Source organism: Mirounga leonina, unplaced genomic scaffold (genome assembly GCF_011800145.1).
Source record: "Mirounga leonina isolate KUSES-001 unplaced genomic scaffold, KU_Mleo_1.0 Mir_177, whole genome shotgun sequence".
NCBI classification, from domain to species: Eukaryota; Metazoa; Chordata; class Mammalia; order Carnivora; family Phocidae; genus Mirounga; species Mirounga leonina.
In genome coordinates this window covers 2,376,552-2,394,802 of record NW_023270459.1, presented here as the reverse complement: position 1 = coordinate 2,394,802, position 18,251 = coordinate 2,376,552, and the positions used below count along the sequence as shown (strand labels likewise).

Here is an 18,251-nt window from a genome sequence, read left to right as displayed (position 1 = left end):
GAGCAGGGAGCCTGATGGGGGGCTCGATCCCAGAACACTGGGATCATGACCTGAGCCGAAGGCAGCCGCTTAACCAACTGTGCCACCGAGGCGCCCCATCCCTCAATTTTTAAGAGTGTTTTTATATATTAGGAGTATTAGCCTTTTGTCTGAAGTGTATGTTGTAAATATTTTCTCCCAGTTTCTCAATTTTTTTTTGTTATTTTGATTATGGCAGTTTATTATTTTTTTTATTTTTATTTTTTTTAAGATTTTATTTATTTGTCAGAGAGAAAGAGACAGCACAAGCAGGGAGAGCGACAGAGGCAGAGGGAGAAGCAGGCTTCCCGCTGAGCAGGGAGCCCAATGAGGGACTCGATCCCAGGACCCTGGGATCATGACCTGAGCTGAAGGCAGATGCTTAGCCGACTGAGCCACCCAAGCGTCCCATGGCAGTTTATTTTTTAATATAGTCAAATTCATCATTCTTATTATCTCTGAATTTTGTGTCTTGGTTAGAAGCTATCTCAAGGTTAAAGATAAATATACATCTTTTCTTCTATCACATGTATGATTTTATATTTTACATTTAAATCCCTAATCCATTTGGAGTTTATTCTTATGTATAAAGTAAGGTATGGATCTAATGAAATCTTTTCCCACATGGCTACCCCAGTTGTCCCAACACCATTCATTTAAACATCCATCTTTGCTCCCTTCATTTGAAATGCCACCTTTGGGACACCTGGGTGGCTCAATTGTTAGGTGTCTGCCTTCGGCTCAGGTCATGATCCCAGGGTCCTGGGATCAAGCCCCTCATTGGGCTCCCTGCTCAGCAGGAAGCCTGCTTCTCCCTCTCCCACTCCCCCTGCTTGTGTTTCTTCTCTCACTGTGTCTCTCTGTCAAATAAATAAAATCTTTAAAAGAATGAAATGTCACCTTCATCATATAATAAATTTCCATATATTCTTGGGTCTATTTCTGGGTTTTCTCTTCTATTTGTGGATCCATGCACCACTACCACATTGCTTTTATTACAGTTATATTGTAGCGCATTTTAGTGTTTGTTAAGGCTAGTCACCCCTTTTAGATTTTCAATGTTTTTCTGCCTATTTTTGAATGTTTTTCCATGTAAACTCTATTATTAACTTTTCTAACTCCATGGAAAGCTTATTGGTATTTTATTTGAATTGCACTAAATTTACAGATTAATTTAGGAAGAACTGAGATCTTTATACTGTTTATTAATTTTCCCTAAATACTTCATCATGTTCTTTACTGTTATAAATTACCTTTTTTCTACCGTTTTGTCCTTTACCTAGTTATGGTTTTCCAATAGGAAGACTTAATTTTTTCAACAGGTTTATTGATACATAATTTACATAACATAAAATCATTCTTTTTTTTTTTTTTTAAGATTTTATTCATTTATTTGACACACAGAGAGAGAGATGAGAGGCAGAACGCAAGTACAAGCAGGGGAAACAGCAGACAGAGGGAGAGGGAGAAGCCAGGCTCCCCACCAAGCAAGGAGCCCGACGTGGGGCTCGATCCCAGGACCCCGGGACCATGACCCTAGCTGAAGGCAGACACCCAACCGACTGAGCTACCCAGGCACCCCTAAAATCATTCTTTTAAATTGAACAAGTCAAGGGGGCACCTGGGTGGCTCAGTTGGTTGAGCATCCATCCAACTCTTGATATTGGCTCAAGTCATCACTTCTCAGCCTTTTGGCTAAGATCAAGTGATATTAGTTCAAGTCATGATTTCAGCATAGTGATATGGAGCCCTATATAGTGTAGGGCTCCACACTCAGCAGGGAGTCAGCTCGAGATTCTTTCCCTCTGCCCCTCTCCCTGCTCGTGCACGCTCTCTCTCTCTCAAATAAATGAATGAATAAATCTGAAAAAATAAAGGGAACAAGTCAGTGTTTTTTAATATAATCACAATTTTGTGCAACCATCACCAGTATGTAATTCTATCACCCCAAAAAGAAATCTGAAAACTATTAGTAGTCACTCTCTATACCCTACTCTCAGCCTCTGGTAACCACTAGTCTACTTTCTATAGATTTGACTATCAGGAGTATTTTATATACATAGAATCATACAACATGTAGCCTTTTGTGAATGGCTTCTTTCATAGTGTTTTTGAGATTCATCAATATAATATCAACTTCATTCTTTTATTCTGGCTGAATAATATTCTATTACACTTTATGATTTCTTTTGTTGTTTTGATTTTGGTATCATACTTAGGAAATCATTGTGTAATCCAAGGTCTCAAGAATTTACTGTTATGTATTTTTCTAAGAAGTTACTAGTTTTAGCTCTGACATTTAGGCCTTTGATCACTTTGAGTTAATTTTCATGTGTGTTATAAAGTGTAAGGTTCCAACTTCATTCTTTTGTACATGAATATCCACTTATTCCTTCACTGCTGCTAAAAAGACTCCATTGAATTTTGTTGGCTCCCTTTCCAGGAATGAATTGATCATAAATGGAGATTTTATTTCTGGACTCTGAATTATATTCCATTGATGTATGTATCTGTCTTTATGCCAGCACCATACTGTCTTGATTTATTGTAGCATTGTAGTAAGTTCTGAAATCAGGAAGTATGAGTACTGTACTTTGTTCTCTTTTTTTTCCTTTAAGATTATTTTGGCTGTTTGGAGTCTCCTATATTTCCATATGATCATTTTCAGCAACAAAAGCAGTTGACATTTTGATATGGATCGCATTGCATCTGTTGATCAGTTTCCGGAACATCACAATCTTAAAAGCATTGTCTTTCATGAACCTGAGAGGTCTCTCCTTTTATTTAGGTATTTAATGTCTTTCCACAATATTTTGAAATTGTCAGTGTATAGATCTTAGCTTCTTTTTTCTTTTTTCTTTTTTTTTTTTAAAGATTTTATTTATTTATTTGAGACAGAGAGAATGAGAGAGAGAGAGAGAGAGAGCACATGAGGGGGGGGGGTCAGAGGGAGAAGCAGACTCCCTGCCGAGCAGGGAGCCCGATGCGGGACTCGATCCTGGGACTCCAGGATCATGACCTGAGCCGAAGGCAGTCGCTTAACCAGCTGAGCCACCCAGGCGCCCCGCTTCTTTTTTCAATTTATTCCTACATATTTTATTCTTTTTGGTATGATTGTAAATGGCATTTCTTTCTTAATTTTGGTTTTAGATTGGTACCCTTGATTTTAGTAAGTTGATTTTATATCCTGATATACTATTACACCATCTATGATATAGTGATAATCTTATTTTTTTTTGATAATTTTATTTCTTCTTTACCTCCTTTTCTACCTCTGATTTATCTTGTCTAATTGAATGGCTAATATCTTTAGTACAGTCTTGAATAGTTGCAGAGACAGTCAGCTTCCTTGATTTGTTCTTGATCTTGGCAGAAATGCCTGTAGCGTTTCCCCACCTAACAAACCGGCTTTAGAACTAAGGATGTGTGTGTGTGTTTTATGTTGTGGAAGTATCCCTGAGCTCCTGTTTGCTTGGATTCTTCTTTGTTAATATTTTATATGTTTTCTCTTGATATTCGTAAGTTATTTTGGCCCATATTTTCTTTTAATGTCGTTTATCAGGTTTAGATATTAATATTTTTTTCATAAAAATTACAAGAGAATTAGAAAGTTTTCCTTCATTTTCAATGATCTGGAACAAGTTATGGAGCATTAGCTCTATGGGTAAAAGCAGTTATGGCCTTCTGTGACTTCTCTCCTAATATTTCCTTCAAAAAGGACAAAGGAATGAAAAAGTAGTAAATCTAGATAAAATCCACATCCTAGTTTATCTTAAAGTCAAGATACCAAAAGTTCCCGATATCTGTAAGAAAACCCCCACACTTGCCCAGGAAAGGCGGTTGGTTCTTCTTGCTCTTTAATAGTAAAATTAAGGTAGGGACGCCTGGGTGGCTCAGTCGGTTAAGTGTCTGCCTTCAGCCCAGGTCATGATCCCAGGGTTCTGGGATCGAGTCCCGCATTGGGCTCCTTGCTCAGCAGGGAGCCTGCTTCTCCCTCTGTCTGCAGCTTCCCCTGCTTGTGCTCTCTCTCTCTCTGACAAATAAATAAAATCTTTTAAAAAAATAGTAAAATTAGGGGTGCCTAGCTGGCTCAATTGGTAGAGCACACAACTCTTGATCTCAGGGTCATGAGTTCAAGCCCCATGTTGGGCATGGAGCCTGCTTAAAAAAAAAAAAAAAAGTAAAATTCAACACTATTGAAAGAGCCTCACAATGAAAATGACATTTACATAGATCACCAACTGATAAGATTTTGCCATATCTTCTTTATTTCTCTCTATACCACATTTATTGAGGTATTTGAAGGCATGTCTTAGGTATCATGACTTGACCCATGAATCATTCACCAAACATCTCCTAAGAATGAGGGTGTGTTTTCTTATTTTTTTAAAAGTTTATGTATGGGGGCGCCTGGGTGGCTCAGTTGGTTAAGCAACTGCCTTCGGCTCAGGTCATGATCCTGGAGTCCCGGGATCGAGTCCCGCATCAGGCTCCCTGCTCAGCGGGGAGCCTGCTTCTCCCTCTGACCCTCCCCCCTCTCATGTGCTCTCTCATTCTCTCTCTCAAATAAATAAATAAAATCTTTAAAAAAAATAAAAAAATAAAAAATAAAAATAAAAAATAAAAGTTTATGTATGTATGTATGTATGTGTGTATGTAATCTCTACACCCAATGGGGCTCAAACTCACAACCCAGAATCAAGAGTTGCATGCTCTTTTGACTGAGCCAGCCAGGCTCCCCAAGGGTGCGTTTTTGGGGCACCTGGGTGGCGCAGTCCATTGAGTGTCAGACTCTTGATTTCAGCTCAGGTCATGGTCTCAGGGTCCTGAGATCAAGCTCCAAGTCGGGCTCTGCGCTCAGTGCAGAGTTTGATTATCCCACTCCCTCTCCCTGCTTGCTCTTGCTCTCTCTCAAATAAATAAAATCTTTTTTTTAAAAAGTGTGTTTTTAAAGGTTTATATAATATTTTTCACAGAGAAGAGGTTCTGCTTTACATAATTGCTAAGATTTTTCTCAGGAATTATTCTTTCTACATTTATTGACATAATCATATGATTCTTTTTCTCCATTGTTCTCTTTCTATGTTGAATTCTATTTATTGACTGAATTCTGAAGTCTAGTTCTGGTCATGGTGTGTTGATATATTATCCCTTTTCAATATTGTTAGATTGGAATTTTTAATATTTTATTTAGGTTTCGTGAATGAGATTAGCCTGTAACCTTCCTTTTTTATTATCCTTTTTAAGGTTGGATATAACAGTTACATTGGCTTTATGAATATGTTGAGGAGAATGTATGCTTTCTCCCCGCTTTCAGAGTTTTGAAGAAATATGCCAGAAAAACCATCTGGGCCTTCAGTTACCATTGTAGTTTTGGTTTTTTGGGGTTTTTTTTGAGACAGAGGTGGGGAAGGGAGGGGCAGAGGGAGAGGGAGAAAGAGAATCTCAAGCAGGCTCCATACCTAGCGTGTGAGCCCCACACAGAGCTCAGTCTCACAACCCTGAGGTCATGACCTGAGCCGAAATAAGAGTCACTTTTTTTTTTTTTTTTTTAAGATTTTATTTATTTGACAGAGAAAGACACAGCGAGAGAGGGAACACAAACGGGGAGTGGAAGAGGGAGAAGCAGACTCCCTGCAGAGCAGGGAGCCCAATGCAGGACTCGATCCAGGGACTCCAGGATCATGACCTGAGCCGAAGGCAGTCGCTTAACCAACTGAGCCACCCAGGCGCCCTCACTTTTTTTTTTTTTAAGATTTTATTTATTTATTTGACAGAGACACAGTGAGAGAGGGAACACAAGCAGGGGGAGTGGGAGAGGGAGAAGCAGGCTTCCCGCGGAGCAGGGAGCCCGATGCGGGGCTTGATCCCAGGACCCTGGGATCATGACCTGAGCCGAAGGCAGACGCTTAATGACTAAGCCACCCAGTCGCCCAGTCACTTTTTTTTTTTAAGATTTTATTGATTTATTTCAGGGAGAGAAAGAGAGAGAACACGAGCAGGGGGAGGGGTGGAGGGACAACCGGACTCCCCACTGAGTGGGGAGCCCAAGTGGGGCTCAATCCCAGACCCCAAGATCGTGACCTGAGCTGAAGTCAGACACTTAACTGACTGAGCCACCCAGGCACCCCTGTAGTGTTTTTTTTAAACTTACTTGGTTTGGGCGCCTGGGTGGCTCAGTTGGTTAAGCGACTGCCTTCGGCTCAGGTCGTGATCCTGGAGTCCCGGGATCGAGTCCCGCATCGGGCTCCCTGCTCGGCGGGGAGCCTGCTTCTCCCTCTGACCCTCCCCCCTCTCATGTGCTCTCTCTCTCATTCTCTCTCTCAAATAAATAAATAAAATCTTTAAAAAAAAAAAAAAAAAAACTTACTTGGTTTGGGGCGCCTGGCTGGCTCAGTCAGTAGAGCATGTGACTCTTGACCTCAGGGTCATGGATTTGAGCCCCACGTTGGGGATAGAGATTACTTAAAAAACAAAATTTTTAAAATATTAAAACTCACTCAGATTATGTAATGCTAGATTTTGAAGTTTTCTGTCTGTTGATTTTGTAGAGGCTGTTTTGTAGAGATGTATGTGTTTCATCCAGGTTATTAACAAATGGCATTTTCTCATGATGTCATTTTACTCCGTTTGTGAGGTGTAGATGGCCCAAAAGTGAGGTCCCTGTTAGCTGGAATTCCTGCATTGAATACTGTTGCTGTCTCCTTTTGCTTTTATTAGTTTTGAGAGAATCACATTAGTAACATTGCTTTAAAATACAATATTTGGCATTGTGGATCTTCTGTGTAATTTGTGGGCACTATCTTTTAAAAGTACTTTTATCTTTCTAATCTGTTTTCATTTTGTTGCTCTCTTTCTAGCTTCTTGCAATAAATGTTTAGATCGTCAATTTTCAGGTTTTCTTTTCTCATATGTATTTAAATCTGTTACATAAATTTTTTCTACTTTAACTATATTAGATATAAATGGATGCAGATGTTATAATTTGGTTCAAAATAATTTCTCTATGGAAATTTAGAAAATACTGTTAGATTCACTATTTTCTTTCTTTCTCCCAGCTTTTTGTCTTTAAAAATTACCAAGCCAAATGATAATATTAAAAATACATATGTAGTTAATTACCCTTCACATAGATTTAACTTTGGTTATTAACATTTTGCCTTTTTCTCTCTATATATGCACCTTCCTTCTTGGCTCACTTGATGGTAAGTAGCAGTTAATCATTAAATTTCACCTCTCAAACACTTCTGTGTGCCTCTCCTAAGAATAAAGGCTTTTTTCTATATAGTCACACTATTTTTTTTTTTTTAAGATTTTATTTATTTGACAGAGAGAGCACAAGCAGAGGGAGAGGGAGAAGCAGGCTCCCCACAGAGCAGGGAGCCTGATGCGGGACTCGATCCCAAGACCCTGAGATCATGACCTGAGCCGAAGGCAGCCGCTTAACCGACTGAGCCACCCAGGCGTCCCTATAGTCACACTATTATTATCATAGCAATTCAGCCTTACCATCTAATATAGAATCCATATTTAAATTTTTGAACTTTTTCCAAAAAACACCATTTGTAAGATTTATTTCCAGGATTCATTCCAGATTCATACACTGCACTGCATTTGGGTGTTAGGATTTTTATCTTACTGTTATCCTGCCTTTTTTTTCACTTTGAGTTTGGTTATTTTGTAGTGTCCAGTTTCGTTTTTTTATGGAATGTCTGCGTTCTAGGTTTGAAGTTTTCTTATAATTAGAATAAGGTTAAACATTTTTGCCCAGAATACTACAGAGGTTGTGTGTGGTTATTTTTTTTAGTAAACTTCATTTTAGATTGATTCTAGATTTATGGAAAATTACTAAGATAATAGACTTCCTGTCTATACCTCTCCTGATTTCTACCATTGTTAACATCTTACATCATTAAGATGCATTTGTCAAAACTAAGAAAATAACATTGGTATTAACTAAACTCTTGGCTTCATTTGTATATTTCACAGGTTTTTCCATTAATGTCATTTTTCTCTTCCAGGATCCTTCCAGTTAGGGTAGCACATTGCATTAATTTGTCATGTCTCCCAGTGTCTCCTGGTTTGTGACAGTTTTTCATTTTTCCTTGTCTTTCTGGAATTTCCCTGCCAGGTATCCTTCAGAATACCCCCTAATCTGGGTCTGTTGTTTTTCTCATGATTAGACTGGAGATAGGGGTTTTTTAGAAAGACTGCAACAGAAGTGAAATGTCCTTTTCATCACATCATATGAGGGGTACATGATATCCATGTGACGTCACTGGTGATGTTAACTTTTCTCCACTCCGAAGTTACTATTTTCCTTTTCCATACTCCACTCTCTATTTTTACTTTTTTAAGATTTTATTTATTTATTTGACAGAGAGAGACACAGTGAGAGAAGGAACACAAGCAGGGGGAGTTTGAGAGGGAGAAGCAGGCTTCCCGCTGAGCAGGGAGCCCAATGTGGGGCTTGATCCCAGGACCTTGGGATCGTGACCTGAGCCGAAGGCAGACGCTTAATGACTGGGCCACCCAGGCGCCCCTCATACTCCATTCTTTAGAAGCAGCTCACTAAGTGTAGCTCATCCTGTGGGTAGGGGTGCAGGATTGGGGATTAAGCTTCTGTAGGGTAGAAAATCTATATATTTTATCTGGAATTCTGTATAAAAGATTTGTCTCCTCCCCCTTTATTTCAGTGTGGACTCATTCATATTTATTTTATACTTGGAGTTCTAATTACATGTTATGTTCTTTATTTTGCTTTGGACACTGATAGCTCTTTTGGATTGGTTCCTGTGTCCATTAATATCCCTATCCTTTTGGTTTTTGAGGATTTCTTTCCTGATACGATTTTCAGATTCATTTTGTTCTTTCCCCTTCCCTGGTCCTAGAATCAGCCATTTCTCCTAAGAGCCCTGGTTCCTTTTATTGGAAAATAGTATTTAGAAACCAACATCGGGGTGCTAGGTATACTCATTGCTGTTGGTATGCCCGTGCCTCTGGGCCCTCTACACCACCTAACCTAATAAATGCGTGTATACATGTATATGGACATGTAACTGTAATTGTTTTAGTATCTATCTGTCTATATCTACATGAAGCTAAACATGAGCTCATACTGACGTCTCCAACTCCCATCCCATATTTCAGGGTGCATTCTAGCCTTCTTGTCCTGTTTATCTGTTACTTTTTTTCTCAGACAGTGAGAAAACTGGCTCCCACCATCCATCATCCATCCCCACGAGAAACAAATTTACTAACTTGGTAGTGCTTACGTGCAGTTCCTTTTGTCTTTAACTTTCAGTCAAAACATTGTTTTTTAAGGTTTGTAATTATTATATCATAGGGTACAGTTTGTGTAGTGTATTGATCAACTACAAGCACTTTTTAATTTCCCAATATATGTTGATAATCTAGTTGGTTTTGTCATATTGATTTCTAGCATAACCTGTGATCGGGCAACATAATCTGTATGATTTTGATCCTTTGAAATTTGTTGAGACTTGCTTTGTAGCCCAGTTTCTGGTCTATTTTTTTTTTTTTAAGATTTTGTTTATTTATTTGAGAGAGAGAGAATGAGAGAGAGAGACCACATGAGAGGGGGGAGGGTCAGAGGGAGAAGCAGACTCTCTGCTGAGCAGGGAGCCCGATGCGGGACTCGATCCAGGGACTCCGGGATCATGACCTGAGCCGAAGGCAGTCACTTAACCAACTGAGCCACCCAGGCGCCCTATGGTCTATTTCTATAAGTAATTTGTCTGTGACTGAAAAGGAACTGAATTCTGCAATATTTGGCTTATAGCCACAAAGTTCTAGATCCTTTATTAAATGTTTATTATTAAACATTTAATTTTTTTTATTAAATGTTCCACTCAGACTTTGGATTGTGTCGATATTTGGTTTATTTCGTGCTGTGTTAATAGATGAACACAAAATTAGTAACCCTTATTAAACAATCTTCCATGTGCTTTGTAGAAAATTAGAAAATAGAGACAGGTAAGATTTTTTTTAAATATTAAAATATCTTGGGGCGCCTGGGTGGCTCAGTTGTTAAGTGTCTGCCTTTGATTCAGGTCATGATCCCAGGGTCCTGGGATCGGGTCCCACATCGGGCTCCCTCCTCAGCAAGAAGCCTGCTTCTCCCTCTCCCATTCCCCCTGCTTGTGTTCCCTCTCTTGCTGTCTCTCTCTCTCTGTCAAATAAATAAATAAATATTAAAATATCTTATTCCTACCACTATAACACCTTAGTGGATATAGTACACACACGCCTCTACATGTTTTTCTTTTTACCAAAGGGACACCATAGTCTTACTGTTTTATAACCTGATTTCTTTATCAGTGATTTTTCTACTTACTGTTTCTTTTTTTTTTTTTTTTTTTAATTTATTTGAGACAGAGAGAATGAGAGACAGAGAGCATGAGAGGGAGGAGGGTCAGAGGGAGAAGCAGACTCCCTGCCGAGCAGGAAGCCCGATGCGGGACTCGATCCCGGGACTCCAGGATCATGACCTGAGCCGAAGGCAGTCGCTTAACCAACTGAGCCACCCAGGCGCCCCTACTTACTGTTTCTATGACATTTTTATTTTATTGCATCTTCAAAACCCAAATTCTATTCCTATTACTCCATTTGGCCCAATTTGATTTGTTCAAATCAGTATCCCAATGCAAGACTGTGCATTCCATCTGGTTATTATACACTGAAATCCCTCTTAATTTAACACATTCCCTTTATTTATGATACTAACACTTTGAAGAGACAAGGCCACTTAAATTGCAAAATTTGCCATCTTTTGAACTTATTTCAATACTGTCCATGATACAATTTGTTTATTCTCTACTCTTTGTATTTTTGTAGATTGGGAATTATTTTCTGCCCTGAGAGATTCACATTAAATATTTTTGGCTGAAGTACATCACGTAGGTGATTATGTGTATTCTATCAAGAGACACATGTATTGAATTGCACTGTTAGTTTTGGAATGTTAAAACTCGATTAAGCTAACAGTTTGATTCCTCCATTATCTATCTTTCATTTACTTAATATGTTTAATCAACATAATCATTTTTTCTTTTTTTTCACAATATTGGCCAAACACAAGTTAATACTCAGAAGCATGTGTTTTTTAACTAAAACGTAAATCTTTTAAATTTTCCTTACGTGTTTGGCCCAAGATTTGTGAGAATTATCTTGTATCTTCCCTGTCCCGTTCTTGGAATTAAACATTTCTTTAAGGGTTCCCTGATCATAATAGTAGGTATTTAGAGATGACAATGTAAATGATCAGGGTGCTTATTGCTACTAGCCTTTTTGACATTTTTTCTTTTTTTTTTTTTAAAGATTTTATTTATTTATCTGAGAGAGAGAATGGGAGACAGAGAGCATGAGCGGGGGAGGATCAGAGGGAGAAGCAGACCCCCCGCTGAGCAGGGAGCCCGATGCGGGCCTCGATCCCGGGACTCCAGAATCATGACCTGAGCTGAAGGCAGTCGCTTAACCAACTGAGCCACCCAGGCGCCCTTGACATTTTTTCTATTTCCTGAAAATTAACCTGTTTCAGATTTTTGTCCTTTGTAGGATTGATTTTGATCAATATTTTCTTATGTTTGTCTTTCACTTTTATAATATCTTAATTTTTTGTTTGTTCTCCCCTCTTTTCTTGATTAGTTTAGCTAGTGTACATTCATATGTTGATTTTTTTTTCCCCAAGAGATACCTTTTTGTTTTTCTGTTTTGTTTTTTGGGTTTTTTTGTTTTCTTAGAGAGTGGGGGTGGGGGGAAAGGGAGCGGGAGGGAGAATTTTAAGCAGGCTTCACGCCCAGCTCCGAGCCCAACACAGGGCTTGATCTTACAACCCTGAGATCATGACCTGAGCCAAAATCCAGAGTTGGACGCTAACCAGCTGAGCCACCCAGGCCACCCTCAAGAGATATCTTTTTTAATTTATGTGTTGGTTTTCTTTTTCTAAACTCATTACATTCTGGGTTTTTTTGTGTTTTTTTAAGATTTTATTTATTTATTTGACAGAGAGACAGCGAGAGAGGGAACACAAGCAGGGGGAGTGGAGGAGGGAGAAGCAGGCCTCCCACCGAGCAGGGAGCCCAATGCGGGGCTCGATCCCAGGACCCCGGGATCATGACCTGAGCCGAAGGCAGACGCTTAACGACTGAGCCACTCAGGTGCCCCTACATTCTTGGTTTTTTATCTTTATACTTTCTGCTTTCTTTTGGCTTACTTTGATATTTTTTCTAAACATTTTCATAAATTGTTTATTTAATTTGTGTTGAGGTGACAACTTTTCTCTGGGCACTATGGTTAAATATTGTACCTTCTGAAATGTAGTATTTTCATTTTTTGCCTGGTTATATTTCTCTAGTTTCACTGTTTATTTCCTCAGTATAATAAAGATACCGACTCTATTTTTGATTTTTGACTGCTGACAGCTTTCAAGCCCCATGTCTCTACCCGACTTTTGGGTAAGCAGATAAAAAGCCTGAGAGCTGCCTACTTTGGTGCCTGTGGAAAGTTTAAACCATGCAAACCTCATGCCCAGGAAACCTTAGCCCTGCCCCACACCCTAACTACCAAAAAAAAACCCCAAGTCATTCTCTTCCAAATCTCTAAAGTCCTCTTCAGACCTATTTGGGAACCACTCTGCTCTTTCTAGGAAGCCTTGTTATACAAGTAATAAATCTTTTCACATCTTCCTGATGTATATGGGTCATCATTAGTCTTGACGTCCAAGTCAAAGTTTGTGTGGGTATCCAATCTGCCTCTGCTGGTGCATTTAATTAGCAGAGAGCTTTTAATTTTTTAGATGAAGTGCTTTTTGTTTTCTAATGTTGCTGTTATTTTCAGTGTTATTTTTTGAGGTCAGAGAATGTATCATGTCACCTGTTACACACATCCCCCAATTGAGTCATATACTCTTTGCCCTTGACTCATACCTCCCCTCATTCTGCAGTGATACTCCTGAGTCTTTTCCTGAATCTGGATTGCCATCTTCCAGCTTATATCTGATATTTCCTTTTAACAGTCCCAGGCACTCTGGTATCCCAGGACTTTACCCCACATTTTAATTTCTTGATTCTCTCCAGCATCTCCAAATGGAAGGAATTTCTTATTTCATTCAAGTACATATCTGTGATTGTCTGAAAAGGCATCACAATACTGGGAAGTACAAGGATGGCTGGCCTTGAAAATAAAGAAAAGGAAGAAAGGATATGAAAAGGATATGAACCAACACAGAGTTAGCATATTTAGAATGGAGAAGGAATAATAAAACTCAACTGAAGATAAGTAAGAACAATTATTTAGCACCTTGATATATCAGAACCTTATAATTCAGTGATGAAAAAAAAGAGGGACTGGGTGCCTGGGTGACTCAGTCAGTTAAGCATCTGCCTTTGGCTTAGGTCATGATCCCAGGGTCCTGGGATTGAGTCCTGCGTCAGGCTCCCCGCTCAGCGGGGAGTCTGCTTCTCCCCCTGCCTCTGCCTGCCACTCTGCCTACTTGTGCTCTCTCTATCTCTCTGTCAAAGAAATAAATAAATTCTTAAAAAAAAAAAAAAAGGAAAAAAGAAGGATTGTAGAGTCTGCTCTTGGGGAAGTTTAGGGAAATGTAAGTAGAATATCAAATAAGGAAACTAATGATACCATAATTGGAAACAAAGGGATGGTGGAAGTAATGAAGTGCTAGAACATAAAAAGAGAGACATGGATATGCTTAGAGTTAGCAGGTGCAGCCTTTCTAAGGGATAGGACATTTATCCTGAGACTAAAGGATGAGAAGGATCAGCTTACAAAGTGCCCAGGTCCAAGGAGTCTTGTCATATGAAACAGTCTTTGGAAAGCATCAAGTGAAAGAGAAGATTGTACCATATCCTAAGTGCTGAAAAGAGAGAATGTGAAAGGGGGCACCTCAGTGGCTCAGATGGTTAAGGGTCTGCCTTCGGCTCAGGTCGTGATCCGGGGTTCTGGGATGGAATCCCACATCAAGCTCCCTGCTCAGCGGGGAGCCTGCTTCTCCCTCTCCCTCTACTGTTCCCCCTGCTTGTGCTCTCGCTCTCTCTGTCAAATAAAATCTTTTTAAAAAAAAGACTGTGAAAGGAGATGGGGCAAAGGAGTCGGTGTTTGGACATTCCAAGAGTAAAGAGAAACACTAGAGAAACTTAGGATAAATTCTTAACCTTTGATCTGCATTTAAATCAGTGGTAGAAAGATTCAAAATAAAGATGCCAAGGTTTTTTCCCTCTTAATTCTAACTTAGTTGGTCTCTGACAGAACCAGGATATCAGATTTATAACAAGCTTGCCAAAGATTCTGGCCCACACCTAAATTTCAGTAACTTCACTATCTCACATAATTTCACATACATCTCTGAACTCTTGGCCTTTCAAAAATTTCATAACCGGGCGCCTGGGTGGCTCAGTTGGTTAAACGACTGCCTTCGGCTCAGGTCATGATCCTGGAGTCCTTGGATCGAGTCCCGCATCGGGCTCCCTGCTCGGCGGGGAGTCTGGTTCTCCCTTTGACCCTCCCCTCTCTCATGTGCTCTCTCTCATTCTCTCTCTCTCAAATAAATAAATAAAATCTTTAAAAAAAAAAAAATTCATAACCATATTTTACAATTCAATAAGCCCTTCATTTATTATGATTATTGGTTCATATTTCTGTCGTAGAAGTTCCATGTTCTCTAGTATAAGAAATACAAATATTTTTTTGTTTTCTTCTTTTGTTTCAGATTTGGATTTACATTGTGAGGTAATCAGCTATGTAGAAATGCCCACTTATGAGAAAGATATATCTTCTACACAACATCAGAGCACATACAACAGCGAGAAACTCTATGAATGTAAGAAATGTCAGAAGAAATTTAGTAGTGGCTATCAATTTATTCTACATCACAGGTTTCATATTGGTGGAAGACCCTATGAATGCAAGGACTGTGGGAAGAACTTTCGTAGTGGCTATCAACTTACCCTACATCAGAGATTTCATACTGGTGAGAAACCCTATGAATGTACAGAATGCGGGAAGAACTTTAAAAGTGGTTATCAACTTACTGTACATCAGAGATTTCACACTGGTGAGAAAACCTATGAATGTAGGGAATGTGGGAAGGCCTTTATTTATGCCTCACACATTGTTCAGCATGAGAGAATCCACACTGGAGGGAGGCCTTATGAATGTCAGGAATGTGGGAAGGCCTTTAGTCAAGGTGGACACCTTAGAATTCATCAAAGAATTCATACCGGTGAGAAACCCTATAAATGTCAAGAATGTGGGAAGGCTTTTAGTAGGCGCTCAAACCTTGTTGAACATAGGCAAATCCATACCGATGAGAAACCTTATGTATGTGAGAAATGTGGGAAGGCCTTTAAAAGAGGTCATCAGCTTACTGTACATCAGAGTGTTCATACTGGTAAAAAACCATATGAATGTAAAGAATGTGGGAAGGGCTATACCACTGCCTCATACCTTATTCTACATCAGAGAATTCATAAAGGCGGGAAACCATATGAATGTAAGGAATGTAAGAAAACCTTTACCTTGTATAGAAATCTTACTCGACATCAGCGTATTCACACTGGTGAGAAACTTTTTGAATGTAGGCAGTGTGGGAAGGCCTATAGTACTGCCTCAAAACTTTTTCAACATCAGAAAACTCACACTGGTGAGAAGCCCCATGAATGTAAGGAATGTGGAAAGGCTTTTAGCTTATATGGATACCTTCATCAACATCAGAAAATTCATACTGGTGTGAAACACTTTGAATGTAAGGAGTGTAAAAAAACCTTTACTTTATATAGAAATCTTACTCGACATCAGAGTATTCATACTGGTAAGAAACTTTTTGAATGTAAAGAATGTGGGAAGGCCTATAGTACCGCCTCAAATCTTGTTCAACATCAGAAAACTCATACTGGTGAGAAACCCTATGAATGTAAAGAGTGTGGAAAGACCTTTAGCTTGCATGGATATCTTAGTCAACATCAGAAAATCCATACTGGTGTGAAACCCTATGAGTGTAAGATATGTAGGAAAACCTTTACTTTCTATAGAAACCTTACCCTACACCAGAGTATTCATACTGACGAGAAACCTTTTAAATGTAAGGAATGTGGGAAGACCTTTAGACGTAGTTCACACCTTACCGCACATCAGAGTATTCATGCTGATAAGAAACCCTATGAATGTAAGAAATGTGGGAAGTCCTTTAAAATGTATGGATATCTTACACAACATCAGAAAATTCATACTGGTGGGAAACCCTATGACTGTAAGGAATGTGGGAAGGCCTTTAGTCGTGCTTCAAACCTTGTTCAACATGAGAGAATTCATACTGGTGAAAAACCCTATGTGTGTAAAAAGTGTGGGAAAGCCTTCAGATATGGTTCAGCCCTTAAAGTACATCAGGGAATGCATTCTAAGAACATAGGAATGTGACAATGCCTTTAGGCATGGCCCAGACTTTTTTAACATCAGGCAGTTCACACTGGTGAGAAATTATTGAATATTAGTCTTTATACGTATGTCTTCACCAGGTGAGAGAATTCATAATGTAGTTCTTATCACTTTATGAAGATGTCAGTGTCACTCCCCTTTTAATGGAATGTTTGACTTTAAACAATAGCAAATTAAACCCTGAATAGCCAAAGCAATCTTGAAAAAGAAGAATAAAACTGGAAGTATCATGATCCCAGACTTCAAGATATACTACAAAGCTGTAGTAATCAAAACAGTGTGGTACTGGCATAAAAATAGGCACACGGACCAATGTTACAGAATATAGAGCCCAGAAATAAACCCACAGCTATATGGTCAATTAATCTTCAACAGAGGAGCCAAAAACATGCAATGGGAAAAAGTCTCTTCAACAAATGATGCTGGGAAAACAGGACCACTTTCTTACACTAGACACTAAAAATAAACTCAAAATGGATTAAAGACTTAAATGTGAGACCCAAAACCGTAAAAATCCTAGAAGAAAGCACAGGCAGTAATTTCTCTGACATCGGCCATAGCAACATTTTTCTAGATAGGTCCCCTGAGGGAAGGGAAACAAAAGCAAAAATAAACTACTGGGACTACATCAAAATAAAAAGCTTCTGCACAGCAAAGGAAACAACCTACAGAATTGGAGAATATATTTGCAAATGACAAATCCAATAAAGGGTTAGCATCCAAAAAATACAAAAAATTTACACAACTCAACACCAAAAAAACAATCCAATTAAAAAATGGGCAGAAGACATGAACAAACATTTCTCCAAAGAAGACATAAGAAGGCCAAAGATGCTCAACATCACTCATCATCAGGAAAATGCAAATCAAAACCACAGTGAGATATCACCTCACACCTGTCAGAATGGCTAAAATTAACAACACAAGAAACAGTGTTGGCAAGGATGTGGAGAAAAAGGAACCCTCTTGCACTGTTGGTGGGAATGCAAACTGGTGCAGCCACTGGAAAAACAAAACAAAACAGTATGGAGGTTCCTGAAAAAATTAAAAATAGAATTATCACAGGATCCAGTAATTCCACTACTGGATATTTACCAAAAGGATACAACAACACTAATTTGAAAAGGTGTATGCACCCTATATTTATTGTAGCATTATTTACAATAGCCGAATTATGGAAGCAGCCCAAGTGCCCATCAATAAATGAATGGATAAAGATGTGAAATATATATATATATATTTGCCATAAAAAAGAATGAAATCTTGCTGTTTGCAATGATGTGGATTGAGCTAGAGGGTATAATGCTAAGTGAAATAAGTCAGGCAGAGAAAGACAAATACCATATGATTTCACTCATACATGGAATTTAGGAAACAAAACAAATGAACAAAGAAAAAATAGACAAACCAAAAAAAAAAGACTCTTAACTATAGAAAACGAACTGATGGTTACCACTCTGGGGGCTGGGGGGATGAGGGAAATAGGTGAAGGGGATTAAGAGAACATTTATCATGATGAGCACTGAGTAATGTATAGAATTGTTGAATCACTATATTGTACACCTGAAGCTAATATAACACTGTATGTTGACTGTACTGGAATTAAACTTTTTAAAAAAATAATGACAAATTAAGACAAAAAAATGGGAACCTCAATTTTTTCATGCCAAAACATGCATGGAATTTTCAATTAAGTTTGTTAGTTTAGGGGTGCCTGGGTGGCTCAGTCAGTTAAGCATCTGCCTTCGGCTCCGGTCATGATCCCA

The 18,251-nt window shown here is 38.9% G+C and overlaps 1 protein-coding gene across 5 annotated transcripts in view; it reads left to right on the top strand.

The window, feature by feature from the left end:
* Nucleotides 1-18,251, top strand: part of LOC118022795 (zinc finger protein 573) — a 68,028-nt gene that overhangs the window by 25,085 nt on the left and 24,692 nt on the right. For 3 of the 5 annotated variants that reach the window (XM_035023602.1, XM_035023603.1, XM_035023605.1), the window contains one exon: nucleotides 14,762-16,878. In XM_035023602.1, coding sequence (XP_034879493.1) covers nucleotides 14,762-16,467 — 1,706 coding nt within the window. In that variant the 3' untranslated portion in view covers nucleotides 16,468-16,878. Of the gene's footprint in view, nucleotides 1-2,636; nucleotides 2,807-14,761; nucleotides 16,879-18,251 lie in introns of those variants that run through there. The other 2 variants (XM_035023606.1, XM_035023607.1) reach the window with 2 other exon arrangements.